This window comes from Pygocentrus nattereri, chromosome 17 (assembly GCF_015220715.1).
Source record: "Pygocentrus nattereri isolate fPygNat1 chromosome 17, fPygNat1.pri, whole genome shotgun sequence".
In the NCBI taxonomy this organism is placed as follows: domain Eukaryota; kingdom Metazoa; phylum Chordata; class Actinopteri; order Characiformes; family Serrasalmidae; genus Pygocentrus; species Pygocentrus nattereri.
In genome coordinates this window covers 27,271,158-27,296,903 of record NC_051227.1, presented here as the reverse complement: position 1 = coordinate 27,296,903, position 25,746 = coordinate 27,271,158, and the positions used below count along the sequence as shown (strand labels likewise).

General features: G+C 39.8%; 1 protein-coding gene across 2 annotated transcripts in view; it reads right to left on the bottom strand.

Moving 5' to 3' along the window:
- The window catches only part of zgc:153184 (uncharacterized protein LOC751652 homolog), a 28,385-nt gene that overhangs the window by 2,340 nt on the left and 299 nt on the right, over positions 1-25,746 (bottom strand). The window contains exons 2-6 of one of the 2 annotated variants that reach the window (XM_017696797.2): positions 7,197-7,280; positions 6,426-6,497; positions 6,122-6,190; positions 3,538-3,741; positions 603-1,049 (exon numbers count right to left, since the gene is read on the bottom strand). In XM_017696797.2, the coding sequence (XP_017552286.1) occupies positions 603-1,049; positions 3,538-3,741; positions 6,122-6,190; positions 6,426-6,497; positions 7,197-7,280 (876 nt within the window). The remainder of the gene's footprint in view (positions 1-602; positions 1,050-3,537; positions 3,742-6,121; positions 6,191-6,425; positions 6,498-7,196; positions 7,281-25,746) is intronic. The other variant, XM_017696798.2, reaches the window with a different exon arrangement.

Genomic DNA, 25,746 nt, shown 5'->3' with positions numbered 1-25,746 from the left:
TGAGTACTGTTTATTTATTTGTTAATTAACATTTTTGCATGTATGCTGACTAAATGAGTGTTTTTTGCCTATATTTTCACTGTGAAGAGCATGTAGCTTTGTATTGTTTCTATAGTACAACCATTGTTAGCTACTAAGTAAACATAGCTAGCAGGTGAGGTAGCTAAGCAGGCAATTTGGCCACTTAAGTCTTGTATTTTAATAGTTGCAAACAATGAACAAGAAAAGGCAGTTGAATTGCAAATCACAGTTATTTAAATGACAATTAACTGTGATCTAAATTTCATAAAATTTCACTGTGACAGCCCTAGGGTGGACTTAATAACTTCGATTTTGTTTGCTGTTCATTTCTTCTTACTTCTTAAAAAAAATTGTTGGTGTTAAACTAAAGGTTAGGTTCAGATGCATTTCACATGCCTGTTATTTAAACCATGATGATGTTCAGCCTCTGCTGCTGTGATATAATTACACTGGTGATAATTGAATTAGACTGTCGAGGGTTGTGTCCCATCTTTAGGAGGTACTGAGTTTAATTCCTTATCTGCACATTATTAGTGGTATAAATTCACAGGTGGTCAGTTTGATAAGTGTGATATTGTTACCTTTAGTTCCCCATTCTCTTCTGTGGGGAGCAGTTCACCCCCTTCTTCCACTGGTTCCATCTCCTCTGGACTTTGTTCCTCACTTGGCTTTTCTTCGTGTTGGATCTCTGCAGGGTTAGTAGGCTGGGGTTTGTCTGAGCCCTCTGCTACAGTTACCTCTCCCTCTTCCTTCCCTTGGGTAACTTTAGTCCCCCCATTGTCCTGGCTCACCCCTCCACTGTGTCCTTCCTGTGGATCTGTGTCTTGGTCAGTCACAACAGTGGCGTCTTGTAGGTCCTCCTCTTTCATTTCCTGTGGAGCACTGAACACTTCCCCATTCTTATCAGGACTGTGTGGAGCACAAGGGGAAGTGCTTCTCTCATGCGTATCTACCAAAATCTCCTCACCTGCTGACTTTCTGTGCTGGCGAGTGGGCGGTCGCCGCTTGAAGGACAGCCTGACTCGACTCTGTGGTGTGAATGCACAGAACACCTAAGTTACACTGATGCATGTGCTGCAAACAGTAGATTATCACAGACAATGATTTTACCACTGAACTCAGAAATGAACAGAAAACCTGTCTGACTACTAATTAATGTTGGTATCAGCTTTGGAGCATTTTTGTTTACCACTGAACGCATCAGCAACTGTTTCAGAAAATTCATTCATTTTTGTAACAGAGAAAACAAGCTTAGAAAATGAGGTCCTTATATGGGTGTGACAGCATCGACAGACTGAGGCACAGCTATTGGGTTTTCAGCATTATTATGCTACAGGTGCAGCAGACAAAGATTTGGTTGAAAAATGCTTGATTGTTCTTTTATGCAGTTTTGAACATGTGGTGTCAACACAGTCTGGCACAAATAAAAAAAAATAAAATTGCCCACCAAAAACAAGACAGAAAGAATAAACTCAAAAGACACAAAGAATAAATAGGCCTGTGGTGTCGAAATCTGTAATGTTACAAATAATTTTAATGGTCACAAAAAAGAGAAATGGTGAATAAAATGCTGTTTTTTCCCTACACATTTCTGCCTTGATTAGTGCAGATGTGCTCAGAAGCAGAGCAACAGTGAAAAAGTCAGGTAGGTGGAACAATTTTATGGTCTCTATGAGATACATTAGTCCAACAACCTCTCCACTACAGCATTAAGAGTACTTGAAAATATGCCATTCTGCTCCATGTGCTGAATACAGTCGATTTTTCCTCTTTTCCAATTTTTATTTCTGAGCATCACAAAAATAATACAGTTAACAAGGCTAACATTGATCTGCTATGCATTACATAAATTGCATTATATAATGCTATCTGCTCTCCAACTGTTTCATTCATTGTTAACAATAGTAACAGTTTTTAAGGAAAAGTACTTTATTCAAGTGGGAATTAAAAATCCTTTATGAATACATGGTGGTTACAGTCACTTTGCCCAAAGGCAAACAGATGCAACCAGCTCTGCTTGGTAAGCTACTAACAGTTTCCTATGATCTTAACTCAAACAACTCCAACTCAAAGCTCTCAGCTTGACACGGCCTCATTCATCTGTGAATCTGACTTCACAGACAGAGGTATAAGGATGTGAGAGAGAAGTAGGTTAAAGGGATTACACTTTTCATCCTCCACTGCTTGCCACTTTAGGCTTATATGAAGCTTAGACACTGAAAACAGCTCCACCTCTGCAACTAATGTGTCCTAACCAGTATATGACATCAATTCTGCTTTAATGCACAGTGTGCTGAGGTCATCTATGCGTTTTGACATTTTCTCTAGTGTGGCCTCTTTGTTCACATAGGATAGAGAGAGTCATGCTAAGCCTCTAAGGCCACATTTACACGTGAGCTAAATACAGGTTCAAATCCCCTTTATAGCACTTAATACTGTTAAGTGCACACTCAATTCAGATGTGTTCCAGTAACAACAGCATCCATATTCACCAGTGCTGTTTGGAATAGTGTATCAAAGTGGTCACGTAACCTGTATATTCCCAAATGATGCTTGGATAACAACTGATAGCAGCAAGCAGATGTTCAAAAAATATAAATTTGGTAGCAGTAGATGATGTCATTTATGCCTCTTAACAATAGGTTTGGATATTATGGTTTGTTGTTGTCTAAAGCACAGATTGCACTTATTCTCATATCCTGTGGTGCATAACGTGATTACAGTAACTATGTTCTAGCTACAGAACCTTTTAGTACAAGCAGGTGTTACTTCAGAGGCCTGACCACATTTACAGGGTTATAATTATTCCATACATGAGTGAAAAAGTGTGCATGTGAAAACGCTCTTCAAGAAGCACTTCAAACTAAAATGCCAGCATTGCTGAAAATGAATGAAACCTAGAAAGCCCCAGGTGATCATATGCAAATGCAACCTGACTGGTCTATACATCACAGAAACCAAATGTTTCTCACTTTTTTGAGATTCATGTCCCATAAAAACATTGTTACATTGTTACCATTCGCTCCCCAGTCAATACAGTTCACATGTGGAAATTAAGCCTTAAATACAACCAAGTACTTCTGTGATGTCACACAAAGCAGCACATTTACATGTACTACACAGCATACAGCAGTTTAGCCCTGTCCATGCTCACTGACATTACAAGCAGTGTTTCATCTCTGAGTGCTTTTTAAATGAGGTGCAAAATAGAACAGCCAATCAAAATGGAGCTCATTTACATATATCCTTAAAGGCATGGTAAAGAATCAATTAATGAACTATGGCTACTTTTGGTACATAATCCACACAAATGTCGTAATTGGAGTTAAGAGGGAAAAACTAAATACAACAAAAATGTTGAATATTGGCCCTTTAAATGTTTTGTTATGCGTTTTAAAAAGTTTTAAACTGAGACATTATAGGATTCATAGCTTTATGGCTGAATATAGATGTCTACCAATTTCAGCAGAAATATTTGTAAAAAATAGCTTTATGTCTAATTCATGGTTTTCAAACCTTATTTATGTTGGGCAGAGGGGTGCCCTCAGCTGGCTGCTCAAAGCTGACAGGCACCTCATCCTCGCCGGGCTGCTGAGGGGGCCGCAGCGTGGGGCTTAATGAGCCACAGGGGCTGATGGGGCAGAAAGGCGCAGGCTGCAGCTTCGTCTCTGGGCTTTTGGGTGAGGGGGCCAGTGTTGTGGGGGTCAAAGAGAGGTTGGCCTACAAAGAACAAACAAAAAAGAGAAAAAGAAAAGTTTTCCATAAGATGTGAGCTACTGTCAAGTCTGGAGAATAATTTAATGTAGAGGTAGTGAAAAATAAACACTTGTCGTGTGATTTAGTTGAGTATGAACTGTTTGCCTGCATCATAAAGCAATGGGCGCAGCTTAGAGACCTAAATAAACAGCTGCACCACTGGAGCTGTCTGAGACAGCCCTACCTAACCTGAACTCAGTTTTGAGAACATGTACCTGGAAATAACTGACCCAAGCCAAACACGGCACAGGCAGAAGAACCTTTCTGTGTAACAGAGAATGTTTGAACACCCCTGGTCAAGGTAAATGTTTTGTTGAATAACAATAAGTTAGTACATCCTCCTAAATATGGCATTTCTACAGATTCACTATTGGAAAAGAATAAAACCTAAAATATAAATATGAGATGTTCTATATCTTGTGTTTTAAATTCAGCAAGTAACCTGTAATTGTGCATTAAAATGTGCAGATGTATGTTCTCTATAGATGAAGTGTACTTTTTCCACTTAGAAGATCATCAAAAAAAATGTAATTCATTCCAGGGTACCCAAACTTTTGCATACTTCTGGAAGCTGACATGTTCTGGAAGTCCTTCATAACTTCACATTTTTAAAACGATCACTCTTTGGATCAATGGCTTAGAAGAAACACTTTTGGTTCACTAAAGGACCTTTCAGTGGATGGTTCTTTAAAGAAATGAGTGAAAAGAAGCTCCACATAATGTAATAGTGCTCATCAATCAAAGATTTTTCCTAGAGCTGTACATTCCAAGCCAAGAACCATTTAGGAATCTTTATAAAACAACAAGACAGCCAAATTCAGCTAAGCACAGCTCGGCCAAAGACAATAAAATCCTAAAATTGTTAATGAAGAGTCTTTATCTGTACTAGAAATGACACAAAAGCTGCCTGAACAATCATGTAAGAGTCCTACCTGTACAGGAGAGAAGAAAAATAGGGAGAAGCGACAGCCCTTTTGTCCCATGGCTGCTAAGTGGAGACTAGGACAACTCAGCACCCCAGGGAGCATATCTAAGGCTTTATCTTATTAGCATGAGAGCTTGGGCCAACCAAAGCCAGAGCAACAGAGCCCTTCCCCCTCTTTGTCCAATACTGCTGCTGAGTTTGCGTGCTTTTCCAGTGTAGTGGTGCTGGACATATTGGACACTAGGTGGCAGCACAGCTACAGCAAGCAGAAGCACCGGGCATCTACTGCAGATAGCAGCTTTCTTAATGGGTTCAGCTAAATTCATATGCCCATGAAAAACTTGCAGACATCTAGCCTTTAAGAGAGTATACAAATGAGCATATGGATTCCTAAATGCTAACCAGGGTTACCTGAAAGCAACTTGGTGCAAAAATTATTATGGAACCTAGGCCAAGGTTTCTTTTATTTTTAATAATATCACACATAACAAAACGTATGATAGCTGTTCATAACAAAATATATAACAGTACTTTCTTAAAACCAACTTGGTGCCAAAAGGCCAAACTTTCAATCCATGCCTTTAAAAACAGGTAAAAGGAAAAAGTTAAATCATCATTTAGGTCAAACGTGCTCTTCATATCAGGTAAGATGCATGAAGAGTGCTGCAAAATTTATCCAATGTATTACTAAATAGTTGTTTTATGTTAAGAGAATCTCAAAACTCTTGCTTAATGGAAAAGTAATAGTGAGCAGTGTATAGTTAACACTGTATAGTACTATATAGAAATTATTAAAAATTAAATATAAAATTAAATATCTGCCAATATTTTTTGCTCAAGCCACATTTTTTATTTAGTTTCATTTTGTTAAATATGTTAAACTGTATATAAATGAAAAATGACCACTAAAACATGCAGAAATATGCCATGTTTACTATAGAGAATGTGAGGTTATTCAACTTAGAAAATCAACCAAAGATGTAATTTGACTGAGGGTGTTCAAACTTTTGCATACAACTTCATGCAATTACATGGAAATCTTTGATTATAGAAGATTTGAACTAGAAGATTAACTGACTTTGTTAGGCAAAACTAGTGCACTGATGATCCAAATATCTTGTGAACATATGTATTTTATAATAACTAAGTTTTTAAGCACATCCAGGTACTGAACATTTATAGTACCCCTATATCCATTTGATGATTTAATGTCAAAAATCCTAACAGAACCTGAATGATGGGAAGTGACCTATAAAAAAATTAGTACAAACTGATAAATATGACATCACGCACAGGCCTACAGGCACTGACTGATTAGTTGGTATATATACTGTGTATGGGTGCCTAATGAACCATACTTTTGGGTGTGCAGCTTGTGATGAACACCACATTTGTACAAAACTAACAGAAAACACTTACCTGTAGTTTCTCAATTAGTGGAGAACTCTTAAGCTTGCCCTTATGGGGATGTGGAGGCACAGCAGGTTTCTTTGACAGAAAAAGAAATAATGCTTGGAAAGTATCACCAAATAAACAGAATAGTTGCGAATCTTAATGTGTTAATGTGAGCGCCATTACAATTTGTTTTGTTTTAGTGCAGCTGTATGTGAGTGAATATAACAGCTTGTCTTAAGTGAGAATGAAGAAGCTGTTTTGATTATATGTAGTGGAGAACCTTTAATACAGCAGTATTTTAGCACAACCACAAAAGTTCAATTCTCACCCCCTGCTCGCTCTCACCATCCGTCTGGTTATGTAACTGCAGAAAGCACGGTGGACTCCTAACATGTTTTCTCTAAGACAGCAACAGACAATCTTGCATTACAAATTGAGAGAATATATGCAACATGCTACACTATATGGCCAAAAATAAGTGGACATCAAATAAGGTATTTCAACCACAGTTGTTCCTAGCAGATGTATAAAATCAAGCACACAGCCATGCAGTCTCTGTAGACAAACACTGGCAGTAGAAGGGGTCATACTGAAGAGCTCAGTCAGTTTAAACATAGGATAGGATCCCACCTTTGCCAAAAGTCAGTGGCTAGACTTAACCCACTCAACTGTGTGCTAGTATAGTGAAATCAAAGCACTTGGAAGTAACAACAGCTCAGCCAGAAGCGGCAGACAACACAAACTCTCAGAGCAGGGTCGCAGACCGCTGAAATACACATGAGTAAAAATCTACTGTTGTATCATTCACTACGGAGCTCAACTCCACATTGAAAGCCCATGGTTTTGGAATGGGTTATGCAACAAGCTCACATGGGTGTAATGATCAGGTGTCCACATGCTTTTGGCTATATATTCAGTGTAAGTTCATGAGGATTAGCTTGCTCTGTTTGTAATCAGTGTTAAATCATTTTTCCAGTGCTTTGGACTGATGTAAGACATGCACCTACTACCAAGTCTGTCAGGTTCTGTGGTTAGCAGAAGATTGAGTTCTATCAGAGCATTGCTGGAATAATGTGGAGGGAAAGAAGTGAAGTGTTACCTCCTCAGTCACTGGTATTGGGTGCGCATGGCCTTTGAACTTTCCAGCCAGTTCTGCCACGGATGGCTTGACTGGAGATGCCTCCTGAAAAGGTGAAAGAAATGATCATTATGGCCTTAAGAAAGTCAACCCCTTTTGCCATGTTAATTCATGTCCCTTGTCATATTAAGCACAATTCATCATATACTATTTAAAAGAAGAAAAAATGTTTTCTCATACACCGATCAGGCATAACATTATGACCACTTGTTTCTACGCTGATTGTCTATTTTATCAGCTTTTGTCAGTTTTTAAACACCTCAGTGTCACAGCTAGACTGAGAATAGTCCACCAACCACCACCATGAGGATGACCAACACAAACTGTGCAGCAGCAGATGAGCTATTTTCTCTGACTTTACATCTACAAGGTGGACTGACAAGGCAGGAGTGTCTAATAGAGTGGACAGTGAGTGGACTCAGTGTTAAAAAACTCCAGCAGCACTGCTGTGTCTGATCCACTCATACCAGCACAACACACACTAGCACCTATGAAACATCAGTGTTACTGCAGTGCTGAGAATGATCCACCACCCAAATAGTACCTGCTCTGTGAGGGTCCATGGGGGTCCTGACCACTGAAGAACAGGGTAAAATGGGCCTAACAAATCTCAGAGAAACAGATGGACTACAGTCTGTAATAGTAGAACTACAACGTGCACCTATACAGTAATTGGAGATGATAAAATTGACAATGAGCATAGAAACAAGGAGGTGGTCATAATGTTATCCCTGATCGGCACAATCTTCCATCAAAATGTAATGCATTTTGCAAACCTTGAAGATACCTTCTGAGTTTTGATTAAATCACCAGAGGAAGAGAGAGATATAATATTAACCAAAAATTTCTTTCTCCAATTTCCTCATACCACCCACACCTATAAGCACATAACGCTCAGCTATTTTTAATACCATATTTCATTCAGAGCTACCTCACTATATAGAAGGAACATGTGTTGTGTTATTATAATATAGTATTGCTTCCTATTCACAAACACTTCAACTAACAGTAAAGTTTGCAATAAACATCAAAGCTGCTGTTAACAAGGTAATTAGTTTAAGGTAGTAAGGTAATTTAAGGTAGTCTTGAGTTGACCCCGAATGTAACTTAGTTCAATTCAGGTCATGTTATGTGTATGCCAAGGTTAACAATGTATTTTATAAATTAGGGGTGAAAAAATGAATCTGTACATGTTAATCAATTATAAATTATTATTTATGCAAAATAAAGTGTACAATGGCCAAATAAGGTTATTTGCCCATGTTTTATCTATTTCTTGTCTTTTTCCCATAGTTGTCATTGTCATGAACATAAGTTTGTATTTATATTTAAAAAGATTATCACATTTGAACATATACAGTAATATGCAAAAGTTTGTGTGCCCCAGGTCAAATGACATTTTTTTGATTTTCTAAGAGAAAATAAGTTAACACATCCTTTACAGAGAACACATTTTTCTTTAATGCACATTTAGTGTATTTAATGAATTTAATATATTGAAAAAAAAAAGATAAAACATAAAATGTGGTCTGTGCAAAAGTTACAGTACGTTTTATATTTCATGCTCTATTTTTCCCAAAATGTTAAATTCAGCACACATACATTATCTAAGCTGCTTATCCTTCTGCATCACGGGGGAGTGCTGGAGCCCATTCAAGCAGTCATTGGGCAGAAGGCAAGAAACACCCTGGATAGGTCACCAGTCCATTGCAGGGCTGAACTCAACAAATAGAAATTAAGCACTAAAATTAGACTATAATTAATTTCTTTGCAGAACATTTGTCAACTTAATTGCACTTAGACACACAACAAAATATGTCGTTTTACCAAGGGTGTTCAAACTTTTGCATATGACTGTGCTCACGTTTATACATGACAAGAATACTTAAAAAGAATAATTGTACATTTTTTTTACCAATTGTACATGCTGTTTTTTTTTTTAATTCCATTTCAAAAGCCTTACCAGGTACAGGGGCCTTTAGCTAAGTTCAACATACACTACTCACAAAAAGTTAGGGATATTTGGCTTTCGGGTGAAATTTATGGAAAACGTAAAAAGTTCACTATACAGTCCTCATCTCAAACAATTTATTGAAACAAAAGCCAACAACAGTGGTGGGTACACCCCAACAAAAAATGTCAATGTCTCAATAACTTGTCACGTGCCCTTGAGCATCAATTACAGCTCAACAACGACGTCTCATGCTGTTCACAAGTCGACTCATTGTCTGCTGAGGCATGGCATCTCACCCTTCTTGAAGGGTGGCCCTCAGGTCATTGAGGTTCTGGGGTACAGAGTTACGAGCCTCTACATGGTGACTCAGCTGATCCCATAGGTTTTCTATGAGATTCAGGTCTGGAGAAAGTGCAGGCCACTCTATTTGAGGTACCCCAGTCTCCAGCAGCCGTTCCCTAATGATGCAACCTTGATGAGCTGGAGCGTTGTCGTCCATGAAGATGAAATTAGGCCTGTGTTGTTCATGCAGAGGCACAACGACCGGATGACTGATGTTATTCAAGTAGTATGGGCTTGTCACTGTACCATTCACAAAGTGTAGGGTAGTTCTGTATTGAGTAGACACACCTACCCACACTGTAACACCACCACCACCACCACCACCACCACCTTGCCATTACGCTCCTTGTTAAAGAACAGCAAGTTGTGCAAAAAGTACACGAACACTGAACAGTTGGACATTCAAAAGTTTAGAGAAGGTCACATTAAGTTCACCTGTAAAGGTTAGAGTGCATTTTAGGTTCATCCTGAAATTTCACCCGAAAGCTAAATATCCCTGACTTATTGTGAGCAGTGTATATTACATGTGTTGTATTTTAACAATGTAACAATGTTTATCTGTATAGTCACTGTCACATAATTAAGAACAAAGTACTGTATTTAAATAGTTTCTCAAGTCACATTACTGTATTCAGTGTGTTCTATGTAAATAATCCTGAATTATACCAAAACAACAATAACAAATTGTGGATACATTTAAGATTTCAGGATTCACTGAATCATTTCCTAAAGAATCCTACCTCAATCAAATTGTTGTAAGGCCAGAGATTTACACCCTTTCCACAAAAGCAGCTTCAGATATCGCATGTTCCATGAATTATAGAACTGTAGGCTTGGCCTGTGTTTGGTTAATGGATTTACTGGAGCGACAGTGCTGTTGCTGCTGGATGTTCTCTGACCCGTGCACTTCTGAGGTAGTTTAAACCTCACTTACTCTTTAGCTTATTCTTCTGTTGACACAGTTTTCCCACAAAACTGGACCACCAAAAGAGCGAGAGCAAGAATCACAATCTTGCAGGGCAGTGAGTGGTAGTTTTACATATCTCTGTATTTTTCTGCCCCATTACATAAAACAAGCTATGATGTGAGGACTAGGTCCAAATTCAGCCAGTGCTTTTTTATGAGGCTGATCATGTTTCCCACTTCTTTACAACAACTGGAAAACACAGGGGCTTGCACTACATGAAAAGCAGTGCAGGGAAATGGTGACATCAACCCAGAGGAGCATTAGGAGGGACAGACAGAGAGAGAGAGAGTGGGGGGGGGGTTGTATGTGTTTCACAGAACAAAGAGGAGTATGTTCTGGGAGGGGAACATCAACACAGCTGACTAACATCATACTAACTGCCTGGGGAATCACAGTGACTGCAGTTTCCGTTATACTCTCTCTCTCTCCCTCTCTGTCTCCCTCTCTCTCTCTCTCTCCCTCTCTCTCCCTCTCTCTCTCTCTCCCTCTCTCTCTCCCTCTCACCCAGGACCACCACAGAGCAAGTATTATTTGAGTGGGCAGCACTTCTACAAGATGGACCAACAAGGTAGGTGTGTCTGATAGAGTGGACAGTGTGTAAACACGGTGTTTAAAAAATCCAGAAGCACATACTAACATACCACCACCACCACGTCAGTGTGACTGCAGTGCTGGGAATGGTCCACAACCCAAATAATACCTGTTCTGTGGTGGTCCTGACCATTGAAGAACAGGGTAAAAGGGGGTTAATAAAGAATGAGGAGAAACAGGTGGACTGCAGTCTGTAATTGTAGACCTAATGATGATAAGAAGTGGCAAATCAGATAAAACTAAGGGAAATATTTAGCTTCACAACATCCTGCATGTACATCTCTACATTTAGGCCAAAATTTTATCTCAAAACAATTATAAAATAATGTCTCAGACATCAGGCAGCGTATTTGTAACCATGTCATGGAATATCGTTCTGTGAAATGCTTCAGACACTTGGCTCCTTGTAAAACTCTCCAAAATAATAATTTCTTTGCTCTCTTCTTCTTTCTTGTGCTCCTTTTTTTGCTCTGAGCAGGGTCAGTAAACTTGGATGGAGATTTTCTGGACAGCACACTCTTTGCCCACACACACATCCTCCTCGCCACTGCCTGTAGCTTGGGGTGTCTGGATAATCAGGGCCAAAGTCTTTGGAAATATTAACACACTTCTCCCACAACATTCTTTCTAAGTCTCACAGATATACACACATTCCCCATTTTCATGACACTCTTTATTTTCACTGTGTTTCCACACTCACAGTGACCTCACATACCTGATCCCACCACCCAGAAACGGATTACAGCACGCACGCAGATACAGTCTAAATATACTAACAATGCAAACATATACAGAGAGAGAGAGAGAGAGAGAGAGACAGAGAGAGAGAGAGAGAGAGAGAGAGAGACAGAGAGAGACAGAGACAGAGAGAGAGAGAGAGAGAGAGAGAGAGAGAGACAGAGAGAGACAGAGAGAGAGAGAGAGAGAGAGAGACAGAGACAGAGAGAGAGAGAGAGAGAGAGAGAGAGAGAGAGAGAGAGAGAGACAGAGACAGAGAGAGAGAGACAGAGAGAGAGAGAGAGAGAGAGACAGCAAATGTTTCTCTGTGATTTGCTTCCCTTGAAATTCCTGCAGTTCCTTTTCTTCATCCACGATAAGCAGAAGCCCCCAGAGACCACCCACCCTTGACTCATTATTTTGGCGCCCATGATTGTTAACTCCTTCCTGTCTCCTAAAAACAAAACCCCTTTGGTCAAGCGCTCATGGTGAAAAAAAGCTTCGAAGAAAACAATGGACTCAAGTATTTATTAAACATTGTATATATTGTTGCATTGATTAGCCACAGCTGACATTTTCTAGTACAAAGCGCTTGGACACTAGCCAAAACTTTCCTCCTTATTCAGCTTGAAAAATGACCTACTCTCCTATAACAATACAAAGGCCACGGAAAGAACCAGCACTACACACAGTTACTATGCACAGCATTCAAGAATTCAACTTCAGCCAGTGCAGCTACTGCAGCCTAAAATGCTTTTAATATCTGAACATGATTTATCAACAAGCGCTGTTGTAATCTAAGGGTGAGCCAATTCACTCGTGTAAGTTAACAACTAGAGGTAGGCAATAAAGCAAAATCATTAATAAAGCAATGACATAGCATCATGATACTTTGTCATAACACACAATAACTATCACCATATGTAGTTTGTCTGAGGTTTGATGGTTTGTGACTCCACATAAACTACCATCAAAAACCCAATGATTTTTATTCCACAATTCAATTTAAAAGGAACATTATGCTCTTCTTGTAATGAAACATGCAGCTGCTTAGTGTTTTTGTAATTGTTTTGTTAAACTGAAAGACGTAGTACCAGTGAGTCAGGAGAAAAAAGCATGATAAAATATAGTGTTTGGGCGCTGCTTCAAGTCACTTCGTAAAGCTGCCGGGTCAGATTTTACTGGAGTTTTTTTCTTTAATTCACTTAAATCTTTGGAAAACACATCCTTAACAGAGTTTCGATTGAGGTTCTCTTTGAATAATCTTTCAATACACTCACAGACATCAGATTAATGTTGCATAAAATTACATATTTTTCACCAGAGAGGTCTCCAGATCCCCGAAACATACACAGTGCAGCTTAAATTACTCATGATATATACAACATGCTCAAAAAAGCATAATATGATAATGTGATTTAATACATGTCATCAAATTGCCCATCTGTGCAACTGGGGATGGGATGGGATCATATTATCAGGGACAAAAATGGTCAAGGTTTTTAATATCATCCCAACATTGGGCCTTATTCAGCAACATCTTCCAAATTTTTTTTCTTAAATTTGTTCTTGAGAAAGAAACCAAAAACAGTCCAAATGTCAGATTCATAATGTGTTCTTAAACCGCAGAACTGTTTACACCTTTGTGTAGTTAGAATGCTTAAAATGCACTAATAGACATTGTAAATATTACATTCAAAATCAACCACATTTTGTGTAAATATGAAATTGTTACCAGCACAGATTATACATATGTAAATATTTCAGGGAGCAATTAGCTATTTTCTTCCAGCATGGCATTTTTAAAAAGATGTGGTAAAGGTTATTGGAAATCATATACAGCTGCTTTTTCTATTACAAATTACAGCAGCTGTGAAGTTGTCAGGCAATATAGACCATGTATGGGAAAACCTGTAGGCCGCCTAAGGGTGGGAATCCCAGTTTGTCGCCTATAGGAGATAAGAGCTCATGGTTCTGGGAGAGGGAGAGTGGTCCTCTGTGGGAGAGAGGACTGGGCCAACTCTATTTTAGGGGCATTGGGCCTGAGAAAAACCCAGCCGAGTGGCCATGCAATCTTGGGTCATTTGTCTGTTGGTGACCTTGAAATAAAAGCATGTCGAGAGGGAGAACGTTTTCCCGCAAGCAACTTTAGCCACTAATTTCTATAGTTCTGTATGGTTTTCAAAGCGTCATGCTCAAAAAAGCAGTAGACTTTCAAATATGCAGTATATAGTTCATACATACATACATACATACATACATGCAGTATTTCTTCCTAGGGTGTATAAATGGAAATAAAGGCTTCCTAAAGCAAAGGATGGACTGAAAATGAAGAAAGTCAGCTTGTAATAAAGTAACTAAGTTACTTTTGGTCAGTTTAAGCCTAAGACTAGAATGATTTAGCAGTGCTATTTGGTCTGAGAATAGATATCAACTATGTCCAGGGAACCTCCCTTTATATACGAGTTAGAGTAAGAATAGGACAGTTTAAGACCCAGCTGAGAACACTATACAGGCCTGTTAAGAGTATGGCAGCAAAACAACTCATATCACTCTCGTCTACCATCCTCTGATACAGGAAGTGTGTGAATCAGTGATATGAGACACCACACAGCCTGTGCACGAACAGACACAGTTAACATTTGCATTCAGCAACGTATAGAAATGAGATGATTCAGTTTTTTTTATTTACTGAAGCATTCAATTTGCTCATAAAAATCATTCACTTAATACAGTAATATTGCCCAAATGTGACAACCTGGCACATTACACAGAGAACACATGGACTAAATGACTAAACCTCAAGCGCCATCCCTTCCACTAGAGGAACAAAATGTCTTCTATTGCATTTGTAACTCATTTGCTGCAGCCTTACACATCATACTAAAAGTCTTCAGATGACTTCTCAGAAAACGTCACAGCACAGAGAACTAACAAATCCTCAAACACAGCCTTTGTCAAACCATGATTACCATCAGCGGCAAAGACACATGATTTTATGCACTATAAATGATACTTTCTACAAAAAAAGAGTTACTGCAATTAACCAGTAAGCACCAGGACGTTCCTACATAAGCTTCATGTCCAAATATAGGCTATCTTGACCTCAGGATGTTCTGTACGTATGATGGAAAGTAAGGCGAAGGTGATGAATCTTAAAAGGAAAGACTTTGTAGGAGCGGAAGGAGGTGAATGCAGATATGAGGAAGACGAAGTGATGGAATTAGCAGTCCCAGTGGAGTCTGGTACTTAGTAGTATTCAAGCTTACTGATGTTTACATTCATTTAAAGTGTGTTGGATTAAAACTGGAGAAAGTTGTGTCCTGGCTGAGTCTTCCTGCCAAGGAGTGACTCTATACAACTGCAGCCAAGTCTTGTTAATGCTAGAAAAACTAGAGCAGACTCTCGCTGCTGCTCCAGGTTTCCAGGAAAACATGATGTGTTTGAAATCGCATCATCACTTTTCCACTGGAATCACAAACCCCTTCATTCATTCAGCTTATTGTGTACTTGAAAAGTTCTTTGAGCTTTGTCACTTTTTCAGAGCAATGAGTTAACCAATGTGAAATAACGTCTAAGGTAATGCTCTAGTTAGGCAATAAGCAAATGGGCACTGTACGTCATACAAATAATATTTATGTACAGACTTATAAAAGCATGTGCATGTAAATGGAAAGTGCTGGAATATTTGTGAGGAAGAAAACGAAGCAAATACAGTTTACTGTTTTGCTCTGTGGTTCTCAACTTAAAGCTGCTTATTTAATTCAATGCAGCATAAACACATCAGTTTTCATCAGGTAAACTGATATTTTTTCTGGTGTTTAGTAGAGTACTATAGTGTCTAGTGCAATACTATGTACTAAAAGGTGGTCAGAGACCACCTTTTCACTGATTACATTGCTTACAGATACAGTAGTTCAGAGGTTTCACAACAATTTCCATAGACAAACACTGGCAGTAGAATGAGTTCTACTGAACAGCTCAGTGATGTTAAACATGGCACTGTCATAAGACGCCACCTGTGCCACAAATTAGTTCATGAAAGTGGAAGCATGTTCTCACATGTCACTATGTGGCAGTCTGATTGACAAATCTGGGTTTGGTTATTGCCAGAAGAATGCTACCTGCTGGAACACACAGAGCCAACAGTAAAATTTGGTGGAGGTACAATGGTCTGAGGCTGTTTTTCAGGGTTTGGATCTGGCCGCTTAGTTCTAGTGAAGAGTAATGTTATGCTACAGCATACAAACGTACTGTAGACAATAATATGCTTCCAACTTTGTAGAAGGCCCTTTCCTTTTCCAGCATAACTGTGCAGTCATGGTTCGAAACTCCAGTGGCCTGAATAGAGCCCTGACCTCTGGGATGAATGTGAACGCGTCAGGTATGATGGTCAGGTGTCGACATTCTACATCCATCCGTATGTTGCCCTTCAAAGAGACATAAGCATTCAAACAAGCAACTCCCCAAACTCACCTTAACTGCCTTCTTTTTTTTATATCATGTGCATCTGCATTATATATATATATATATATATATATATATATATATATATATATATATATATATAGAGAGAGAGAGAGAGAGAGAGGGGTATGTAGAAGATAGGTTAGATATAGGATAATCCACTCACATAAGGAAGAGGACAGTAGATATAAAATAAGTGAAAAAACAGGAGTTTCCATCATAAAATGGTTAAAGAGAGAACATGGTAGTCTCAACCACTGTATTAGATCTGGTAGACCACCAAAACTGTCACCAATGGCAAGGTAATGAACCAAACAGACTGTTGAGAAAATCAAGATCTTCTTATCAGTACAGTAAAGCTGATGGTGTTCTCAGAACAATGGACAGACCAAAGCCCAGACCTCAACATTATCGAATGTGTTGGGGTTTCAGTTCTGTTGAAAAACTGAAAACATGTCACCTAAAAGAATGGAAGCTGTAATTAAGGTAAAGGGTTGACACATTACATACTGAAACAACTGATCTTGATGATTGACAGTGACAAAATTCTTCAACCTTTATACAACTGAACAAAGAGATGTCTACTCACAGTTCATTCCTGCACAGTACATATTTACATGTTAGTGACAATAAAGATAAAACACACACATACAGTGCATGATGCACACATATTCTTTCTACGTACCATGAAATATGGATTCTAAGAGCAAGGCATGTTCTGGCAAATTCAGTGGAATGTCAGGCAATCATGGCCTGCAAAGATAGCCATCAGACTCTTCTCATCAATAATGTATTGAGACAGGATGGGGCTAAGCACCCTAGAGTGCTTTGACATGGTCCAGACATGCACTTATACACATTCCAAGCATGAAGCAGTTCATAAAGGGGCGCTCCAGATGCAGAGAGATTTAAAAGTCACAAGACATAAAGCTTCCTCTCACTGCTAACATCTCATGCGCTTCCTCCTGTTTCTGGGCTAATGTGCTGCTGGTGGATTGTTAAGGTCATGCCTTGTTGATTACTCTAAAACATGTAGGACCATCAGGAGGGGTTATGGACTGCTTTTCAAGTGACCTGTGTAGGAGGTCCAGTAGGTATTAGGATAGATTTGGGGATTTTGATGAGATGATAGTTTAGCCTTCAGCTGATGCTCGTCTTGAGAGATCAACCCCACCCACTCCACACTAGTCAGCTTAACACAGCAGCAAGAGGAACACTCTTGGCATCTGCTCCAACTACAAGATAACTCTTGTTCATACTTATCAAGCATAGGTTCCTGTGAGGAAAGTGTCATTCTTTATTCTGTCTGCACTTTTGAGTGAGCTTCATGTCAAAATTACAATGTAGTTGTTTTTAATAAATGTATAAGATGTGCCATTGCAGTGATTGTTCAGTTGGAATTTGAGAGTCTTACAGCTTCAGGGAAGAAGCTGTTTCTCAGTTTTTTTAATAAAGCTTTTTAAATAAAGCTTCAGCCTCAGCATTTACATTTTCACACACTTCTTCTTCAGCTTTGAGATACAGAAGTGGGCTTAGTGGATGACAGAAATTTGGACTCACCAGTAGGTCCTGAAGAGGGCCAAATAAGGCAGAAAAAATGATAACACTTTCTATGAATACCATGTTTACAAGAACATATTGACACATTCATAAGATAGTATAATACATTCATAAGTTAACTAGTGCTTGTAAGACATTAGAAGAGCTTATAAGCTGTATTTGATGGCTTTAAGTGAGGTGCACTATACTAAAGATTTCTCTAATATTAAGAGTAAAATGTATGAATGTAATTACTGAAGGATTTGCAAAAACACTCTAACATAGAAAGTAGTTGCAGTGTTTCATTAATACGTTACAAGCTTCAACTGTCAGATTAGCAGAGCCATCAGTAGTATTTCACCCAACATGGGAAGGTCTGCGTACACCACTGGTAGCTTGACGCTAGTGCAGTAATGTTACAGTGAAGGTTTCTAGTGGTTAATGTTAGAACCAGTGACAGAGCAAATTACAATAATGGCACTCTACTAACTTGACTCTCACTCTCCATACAATTGCACAGTAACTTCATGCTTAGGATGATGTCAAAGGGGGTTTCTGGGGGGGCCTGAAGGGTACTTGGCTCATGATAAGGAAAGTGCATTGTAGTAATAACTCTGGGCTGGACAATTTGTTTGGGGCTGGCATGTGAATATTCAGTACTTAATCCCAGAAGGCGCAGCCCTAACAGCCCTGTAGTAAGAAATAAAATATTGGAAATGCTGTGGCATAAATAAACTTGTCTCACTTTACACTCTGCCTAATACTGCCTTGTGAATGTATTATAATATGTTATGAATGTGTTTTAGATGCTCGTAGCCATGGTATTCATAGAAATTCTCCATGCCTGTTGTCAGATGGATTTGGTAACACTAATTTTAGGATGATAAATGGAACCCAAACATTATCACTTTGATATCCCAAATCCTGGCATGATAACTCTAAACCTAACATGATCTTAGCATAAGTCTAACCCTAACATGCTTACTCTAACCTTAGGATATCAACTGTAAACATAACTCTAAATCTAGCATGGCAACTCTAACCTTAGTAAAACTTTACCCCTAGCATGATGACTCTAACCATAGCATATTAACTCTAAACCTAGCATGAAAACCCTAACTATAGCACGATGACTCTAACCACAGGATATCAGCTCTAAACATAGCATAATAACTCTAAATCTAGTATGATTAGTCTAACCTTTAGAACCCTAGTCCTGGCATCGTAACTCTAGTATGATGGTTACCAACAAGGGCGGCTGTGGCCAACATCTGCTTCCTTTGTGACAGATAGCCAATCACTACATCTTGCTGCTCATGCAAAATCTAGCTAGCTAGCATCTGCACAGACAGGGTGAGAGGAACTAAGCTATTCTTCTTACCCACTGAAGCATGCAGTTTTGAAGTCTGTACAGGACTGATATAATCAGCCACTTTATCAGCCCACAGCATGCAGTACCCTCTGAGATTTTCCTCACTTTTGAATTCCTCAGTTCCTATGAGAAAACACTCCACCTCCCATCTGCCAGACCATAATGAAGCTGAAGCTAATGATCAGCAGCCTTGCTAAATGGATTATATACTGCCCTAGTGAACCAATCCCTGTTAGCAATAACAGACACAATTACAGTGACCATGTAAGTGAAAGGGCTCTGTCTACTCCAGGATGAGTAGATGGGACATCATTCTTTCTATTTGTTTGTGTCCAGTGACTCATTCCCCTGTTACTCTCTCCATTTCTACTTAAGATATATTTCTGTATTGTCCTACTTTAGAGAGGTAGCAGTCAGGGATGTGTGCTGTCACTGGCAGGCCATACTGAGGCAAGATGAGGTGCATACCAGGTTTATAGAGCACTAAAGATCAGATCTGATAAGATCAGATGCCTAGCATGTGGCCTAGCATCCTATCAGGCACACTTCACACACAAACAGGCGCAGTAGCCTTGAAGAACCAACACACTGTCATGGACACGGAAAGATCTCAACAGAAGAGAAAGCCTCTTTCAAATGTTTTCACTTTGCATAATGAAATGATTAAGATGTAAACAAAGTCATTCAATGTTTTTATGTGAACTTCTCAGTTCTAGAAACATAGCTAAAATTATTCATAAAGGTCTTGATAGGAACCAGACATCTGAAGAGTTTGAGACAGGGGTGTCAAATCTTATTTGCAAAGGTCCCTGTGGCTGCATGTTTTCATTTCAGTCAAAATCAGTTGTTTAAAGACCGAGAGCAACAAGTATAATCAATTGTGATCCAGAGTGTTTGGAATGTCTTTTGCAGACACAACAGGTTAAATGCCTCTAAAATCTCCCTTGCATAAAGTTACTGCATGGAATTGTTATGAATATATTGCCTGAAGGCTGAGACAATGTTCACCAACCATCTCCATGTCCACCTTCAATACATCCATAAACCTTCTCTGAGGTCTATCTCTTCTCCTTCTACCCGGCAGCTCCATCTCCAACATTTTTTGCCCAATATATCCACTATTCCTCCTCAACACATGTCCAAACCATCTCAACCTGGCCTCTCTGGCTTTATCTCCAAACTGCTCCACCTTCACTGTCCCTCTGATCTGCTCATTTCTAATCTTGTCCATCCTTGTCACTCCAAACGAAAATCTCAGCATCTTCATCTCCGTCACCTCCAGCTCAGCCTCCTGTCTTTTAGACAGAGCCACAGTCTCCAAACCATACATCATAGCAGGACGCACTACTGTCTTGTAAACCTTCCCTTTCACTCTTGCTGCTATCCTTCTGTCACACATCAGCCCTGACACCCGTCTCCACCCACTAAATCCTGCCTGCACCCACTTCCTCACCTCTTTTTTGCACTGTCCATTGCTCTGGATGGTTGACCCAAGATATTTGAAGTCATCCACCTTTACGACCTCTACTCCTTGCATCTATACCTTTCCACCTGCCTCCCTCTCATTCACACACATGTATTCCGTCTTGTCTCTACTGACCTTCATTCCTCTCCTCTCCAGTGCAAACCTCCACCTCTCCAGATTCTCTTCCACCTGCTCTCTACTCTCACCACAGATTACAATGTCATCTGCAAACATCTGCAAACATAGCTTCAGTGATTTTACTGCACATATCTAATGCATTAACAGTTCTCAGTCCTGAGCAGAACACTACTCTTAATGACTTCACTGGACAGTCTTTGGTAGAATATTTATTCTTTCTAAAACTTGTAATAGAGCATCATTATCATTAACTGTTGACTGAAAAAGCTTCCGCATGTTTGTGCACAAAGCTCAGGGCTTATAAATGAGGAAACCAACTTTATTCTACATGTAATGATTCTGCATTGGCTCATTGTTTCCAAGCGCTCTCAGACGGGATCTGTTGACCTATGAAGAAGAGAAGTGCTCAGATCACGTGTGCCTTCTGCTCTGCATTTTCCTTGCAGCAAATGTGCTGACTGCAGCACATGAACGTAACAACCAGAAGTGTTTCCTCGAGACTTTGCAGCACTTCCTCAAAGTACTGGAAAAGAGTTCCCTCGTTGTTGTTTTTTGTTGTTTTCAATTAAAGAACATTAGAAAAAAAACAATGTGATTCTAATAATGAAAAAAGTAATACATTGAATCAGTATATTGTATACAATACACTATACTATATATCATATTGCTGCTGTCCTTTTCTTCTATTTTCATATCTCTACATTATTTAAGCTCAGCAGCTGCCCTTTATGCTGAGTAGAAATTTCATGGTGTATGAACAGAGAGAAATGCTCTAATTACTTGGAATAAAATCTCATGACATTAACTTACATTAAAAATAAAGAGCCTGTTTGTCTTCTTCTGTACAGTTACCATATTCAAAAATGTACAAGATACATTTTTTTCTTTGGAAATTGGCAATATAATCTAAATCACATATTCTTCTTTCGCCTGCTCCCTTTAGGGGTCGCCACAGCAGATCATCTGCCTCCTCTACTTTTACACCAACCATCTCCATGTCCACCTTCACTACATCCATAAACCTTCTCTGAGGTCTACCTCTTCTCCTTCTACCTGGCAGCTCCATCTCCAACATTCTTTGCCCAATATATCCACTATTCCTCCTCAACACATGTCCAAACCATCTCAACCTGGCTTCTCTGGCTTTATCTCCGAACTGCTCCACCTTCACTGTCCCTCTGATCTGCTCATTTCTAATCTTGTCCATCCTTGTCACTCCCAACGAAAATCTCAGCATCTTCATCTCCGCCACCTCCAGCTCAGCCTCCTGTCTTTTAGACAGAGCCACAGTCTCCAAACCATACATCATAGCAGGACACACTACTGTCTTGTAAACCTTCCCTTTCACTCTTGCTGCTATCCTTCTGTCACACATCAGCCCTGACACCCGTCTCCACCCACTCCATCCTGCCTGCACCCTCTTCCTCACCTCTTTTTTGCACTGTCCATTGCTCTGGATGGTTGACCCAAGATATTTGAATATATTTATGGCAATAATTATGTGTACTATGTTTTATTCATGTGGTAATGATGTGCACATTTGAATTAAGCAAATTCAATGCATTTCTTTCAGTGTAGATACTCAGGCTACAAGTCTGGCAAATTCATTTTCAGAGCCCACCTGATTCCTCAGACTGGGAAAAGGTGTTTATTGTTAGAGAAAAGCAGCCAATGTTCAATCCTCACTTTCTTTTCTCAGCTCAGTGTGAAACTGGCTAACTTGTAATGTCAGTAATTATGTCATTCGAGGTGCTGCTGCACACTGCAGCACTGTTGTCTTCACACTTACAACACATTACACAATAAATGTGCAGCCCATATGCTTGGCAGGTTCACGGCACTCACACAGCTCCAATTACACCGTGTTCTCCGCCAGTACAGCACAGTTTTACTCCTTCAGATATGCGAGAGGCCAACCACACACACACAAACTGGGGACTCCCAGACCACTCAGTACAGTGGTAAGTAGCCAAAGGACATTGTGAATTTTCCCTTCTGTGCTCCCACAAGCTCTCTCTCTATCTCTCTCTTTCTCCTTCTCTCTGTCTCTCTCCCTCTCCCTCCCTCCCTCCTTCTCTCCCTCACTCTCACATCCAATCTGCTGGAAGTCAATCATCCTATAAATAAAACAACACGTTCTTTCATATGAGTGTGCTCGCTCTCCCTTTATCTCTCTCTTTCTTTCTCTCTCTCTACCGCTCTCTTTCTCTCTCTATTTGTTTATTTCTCACTTTTTGACTTTCTTTTTGTCTTCTTCTCTGAGAGCATTTTCTATTTCTCTTTCTTTCTCTCTCCCTCCCTGACTCAGTTCCTTACTCTTTTTCCCCCTCTCTTGCCCTGTCTGTCTGTCTCTCTCTCTCATTCTGTCTTCTTTCTCTTTTTCCTGTCTCTCTCTCCCCCCTTTCTATTATGTTTTTTTTATTCCTTTTTCTGTTTCTCTCTATCTGTTTGTCATCTTTCTTATCTCTCTTCCTGTCTTCCCTCTTCTTCTACCTCTCTCTCGCTCTAATTTTCTTTCTTTCTCTTTCTTTATTCCTCCTTCTCCCTCTCCTTCCCTTTCTCTCTGTCTCACCGTTTCTTTTTCTTTCTCATTCTCACCTCACTTTCTCTCTTTCTGCCTCTATTTGTCTATTTATATTTTCAATCTGTCACTGTTTCTGTCTCTCACTTTCTATTTCTCTTTCTCTTTCTCTTACTCTATCTCTATTTATCTACCTCTATTTTCTATCCCAATGTCTGTTTCTGGCCTTCTTTCTTCTTTCTCTCTGTCTTTCTGTTTCTTGCTCCTTCTCCCCTTTTATTTCTCTTTTTGTCTTTCTTTCTTTCTTTTTTTTTCTTTCTCTCTCTCTCTCACTTTCTACTTATCTAACTGCTCCTCGATTATCTCTCTCTATTTCTGTCACTCTCCTTCTTCAGTGTCTCTCTCTTGCTTTTCCTCCCTTTCTGTCTCTTTTTCTGCTACCTCTCACGTGAGGTTTTTAGCTGAGAGTCAAACATATTATTTTGCATCCATTCTGACAGGATCAGCAGAGCTCGGCTGATATTTCAGTGGACTCAGGCATTTCTGAGGGCAGTAAGGAAGCCAGTAGCATGCACCATGAGAGGAAGTGCTCCCCATACACAGACTCCGAGCAAAACCTCTGCACTTGTTTCACATACACAGCAAGAGTGTGCACTTTCAGTATGAGAGCTTTTTTCCTTTTTTATATTCTTTTTTTACTGTGCTAAGCAGCAGCATTCTTTACATGTCAGCTACCTCCATAGCGCCACAATAACTGCCACAATAACTGACCCCCACCTCCATAGAAAAGCACTGCAATTAGAATAGGATGGTCTGGAGCAGCCGCACATGAGCCAAAGGTCACCATGCCCAATGCCAAGCATCCACTAGAGGTCTATAAAGAACACCAGCATAGAACTGAGGAGCAGTGGAACCATGATCTTCAAAGTGTTGGAGCTCCACCTAATACCTTTTGGATGAGAACAAATCACCCGACATCAGCACCTGACTTCAATAAGCCACTTGTGGCTGAATGCAATCAAATCCCCAGAGCAATGGTCCAATATCTAATGGAAAGTCTTTCTAGAAGAGGAGGCTGCTACAGGGGGACAAACTCCTTATTAATACACACACGCGCACACACACACACCACACACCACACACGTGTGTATAATATATACATACATACATACAATATATATATATATTTCTGAAACCTGGTCCTGGAGTGCCTGCTGTCCTGCAAATTTGGTAGCTTTCTCTGCTTCAGATGTGCAAAACAGTGGGCCTTCAGGACTCCACTTACTATATAGATGCACTCTGTAGTTCTACAATTACAGACTGTATTTGATCTGTTTCTCTGCATATTGTGTTAGCTGCCTTTTACTCTGTTCTTCAATGGTCAGAACCCCCAAAGAACAGGAACACTCTTACAGATGCATTAAAAACAAACACATGATGTCTCTAAATAGACATGTCAGTGTGCTCCCATCACTTTTTAGAGTGTATTATTTGGGTGGTGCATCATTCTCAGCACTGCAGTGACACTGACATGGTGGTGCTGTGTTAGCGTGTGTTGTGCTGGTATGAGTGGATCAGATAGAGCAGCACTGCTGCAGTTTTTCCACACCTCAGTGTCACTGCTGGACTGAGAGTTGTTCACCAACCAAAAATTCCCAGCCAACAGTGTCCTGTGACCATTGATGAAGGACCAGAGGATGACCAACACAAACTGCGGAGAAACAGACAAGCTACTGTCTCTGACTTTCCATCTACAAGGTGGACCAACAAGGTACTAGTGTCTAATAGAGTGGACAGTAAGTGGATATACTGTTTAAAAACTCCTGTCTGATCCACTCATACCGGTGCAACATACACTAACACACCGTGTCAGTGTCACTGCAGTGCAAAGTATGCAGAGAAACAGATGGACTACAGTCTGTAGTTGTAGAACTACAAAGATCTCCTGTATGGTAAGAGGAGCTGATGAAATGGACAGCGTGTGCAGATGCAAGGTAGGTGCTCAGTGAGTGACCATAAAATATACAACAAAAACACTCACTGCTTACTTGTTAGGTTTTCTGCTTAAATAAAACCCTCAGCACTTTAATGCAAGGCTCGATTCTCAATAAGAAACATCTGGATCGGAGGAACTGATACTGAATATCGATTCAAACACCCCTAAAGTATGGATCGATTCTGAAAAAGAATCGTCAGGACTGGAAGTACGCATACGGTAAGTGGGCTTCAGTGCCAAGCATCGTACTGAATCGATTCCTCTCAAATCAGCATCACTCCACTTTTTCGTCAGAAGTCACGTCGTTCACATAAAGATATCAATAGTTATTGCTTTTATTCCAGCCCCAAATATCCCGCTCTCTCTTCCCTCGCGACGAAATAGTAAGCTGACTGAATAAGACAGCTTGGCCGCTGTTTCTCTCGCCTGAACATAAAAGTGC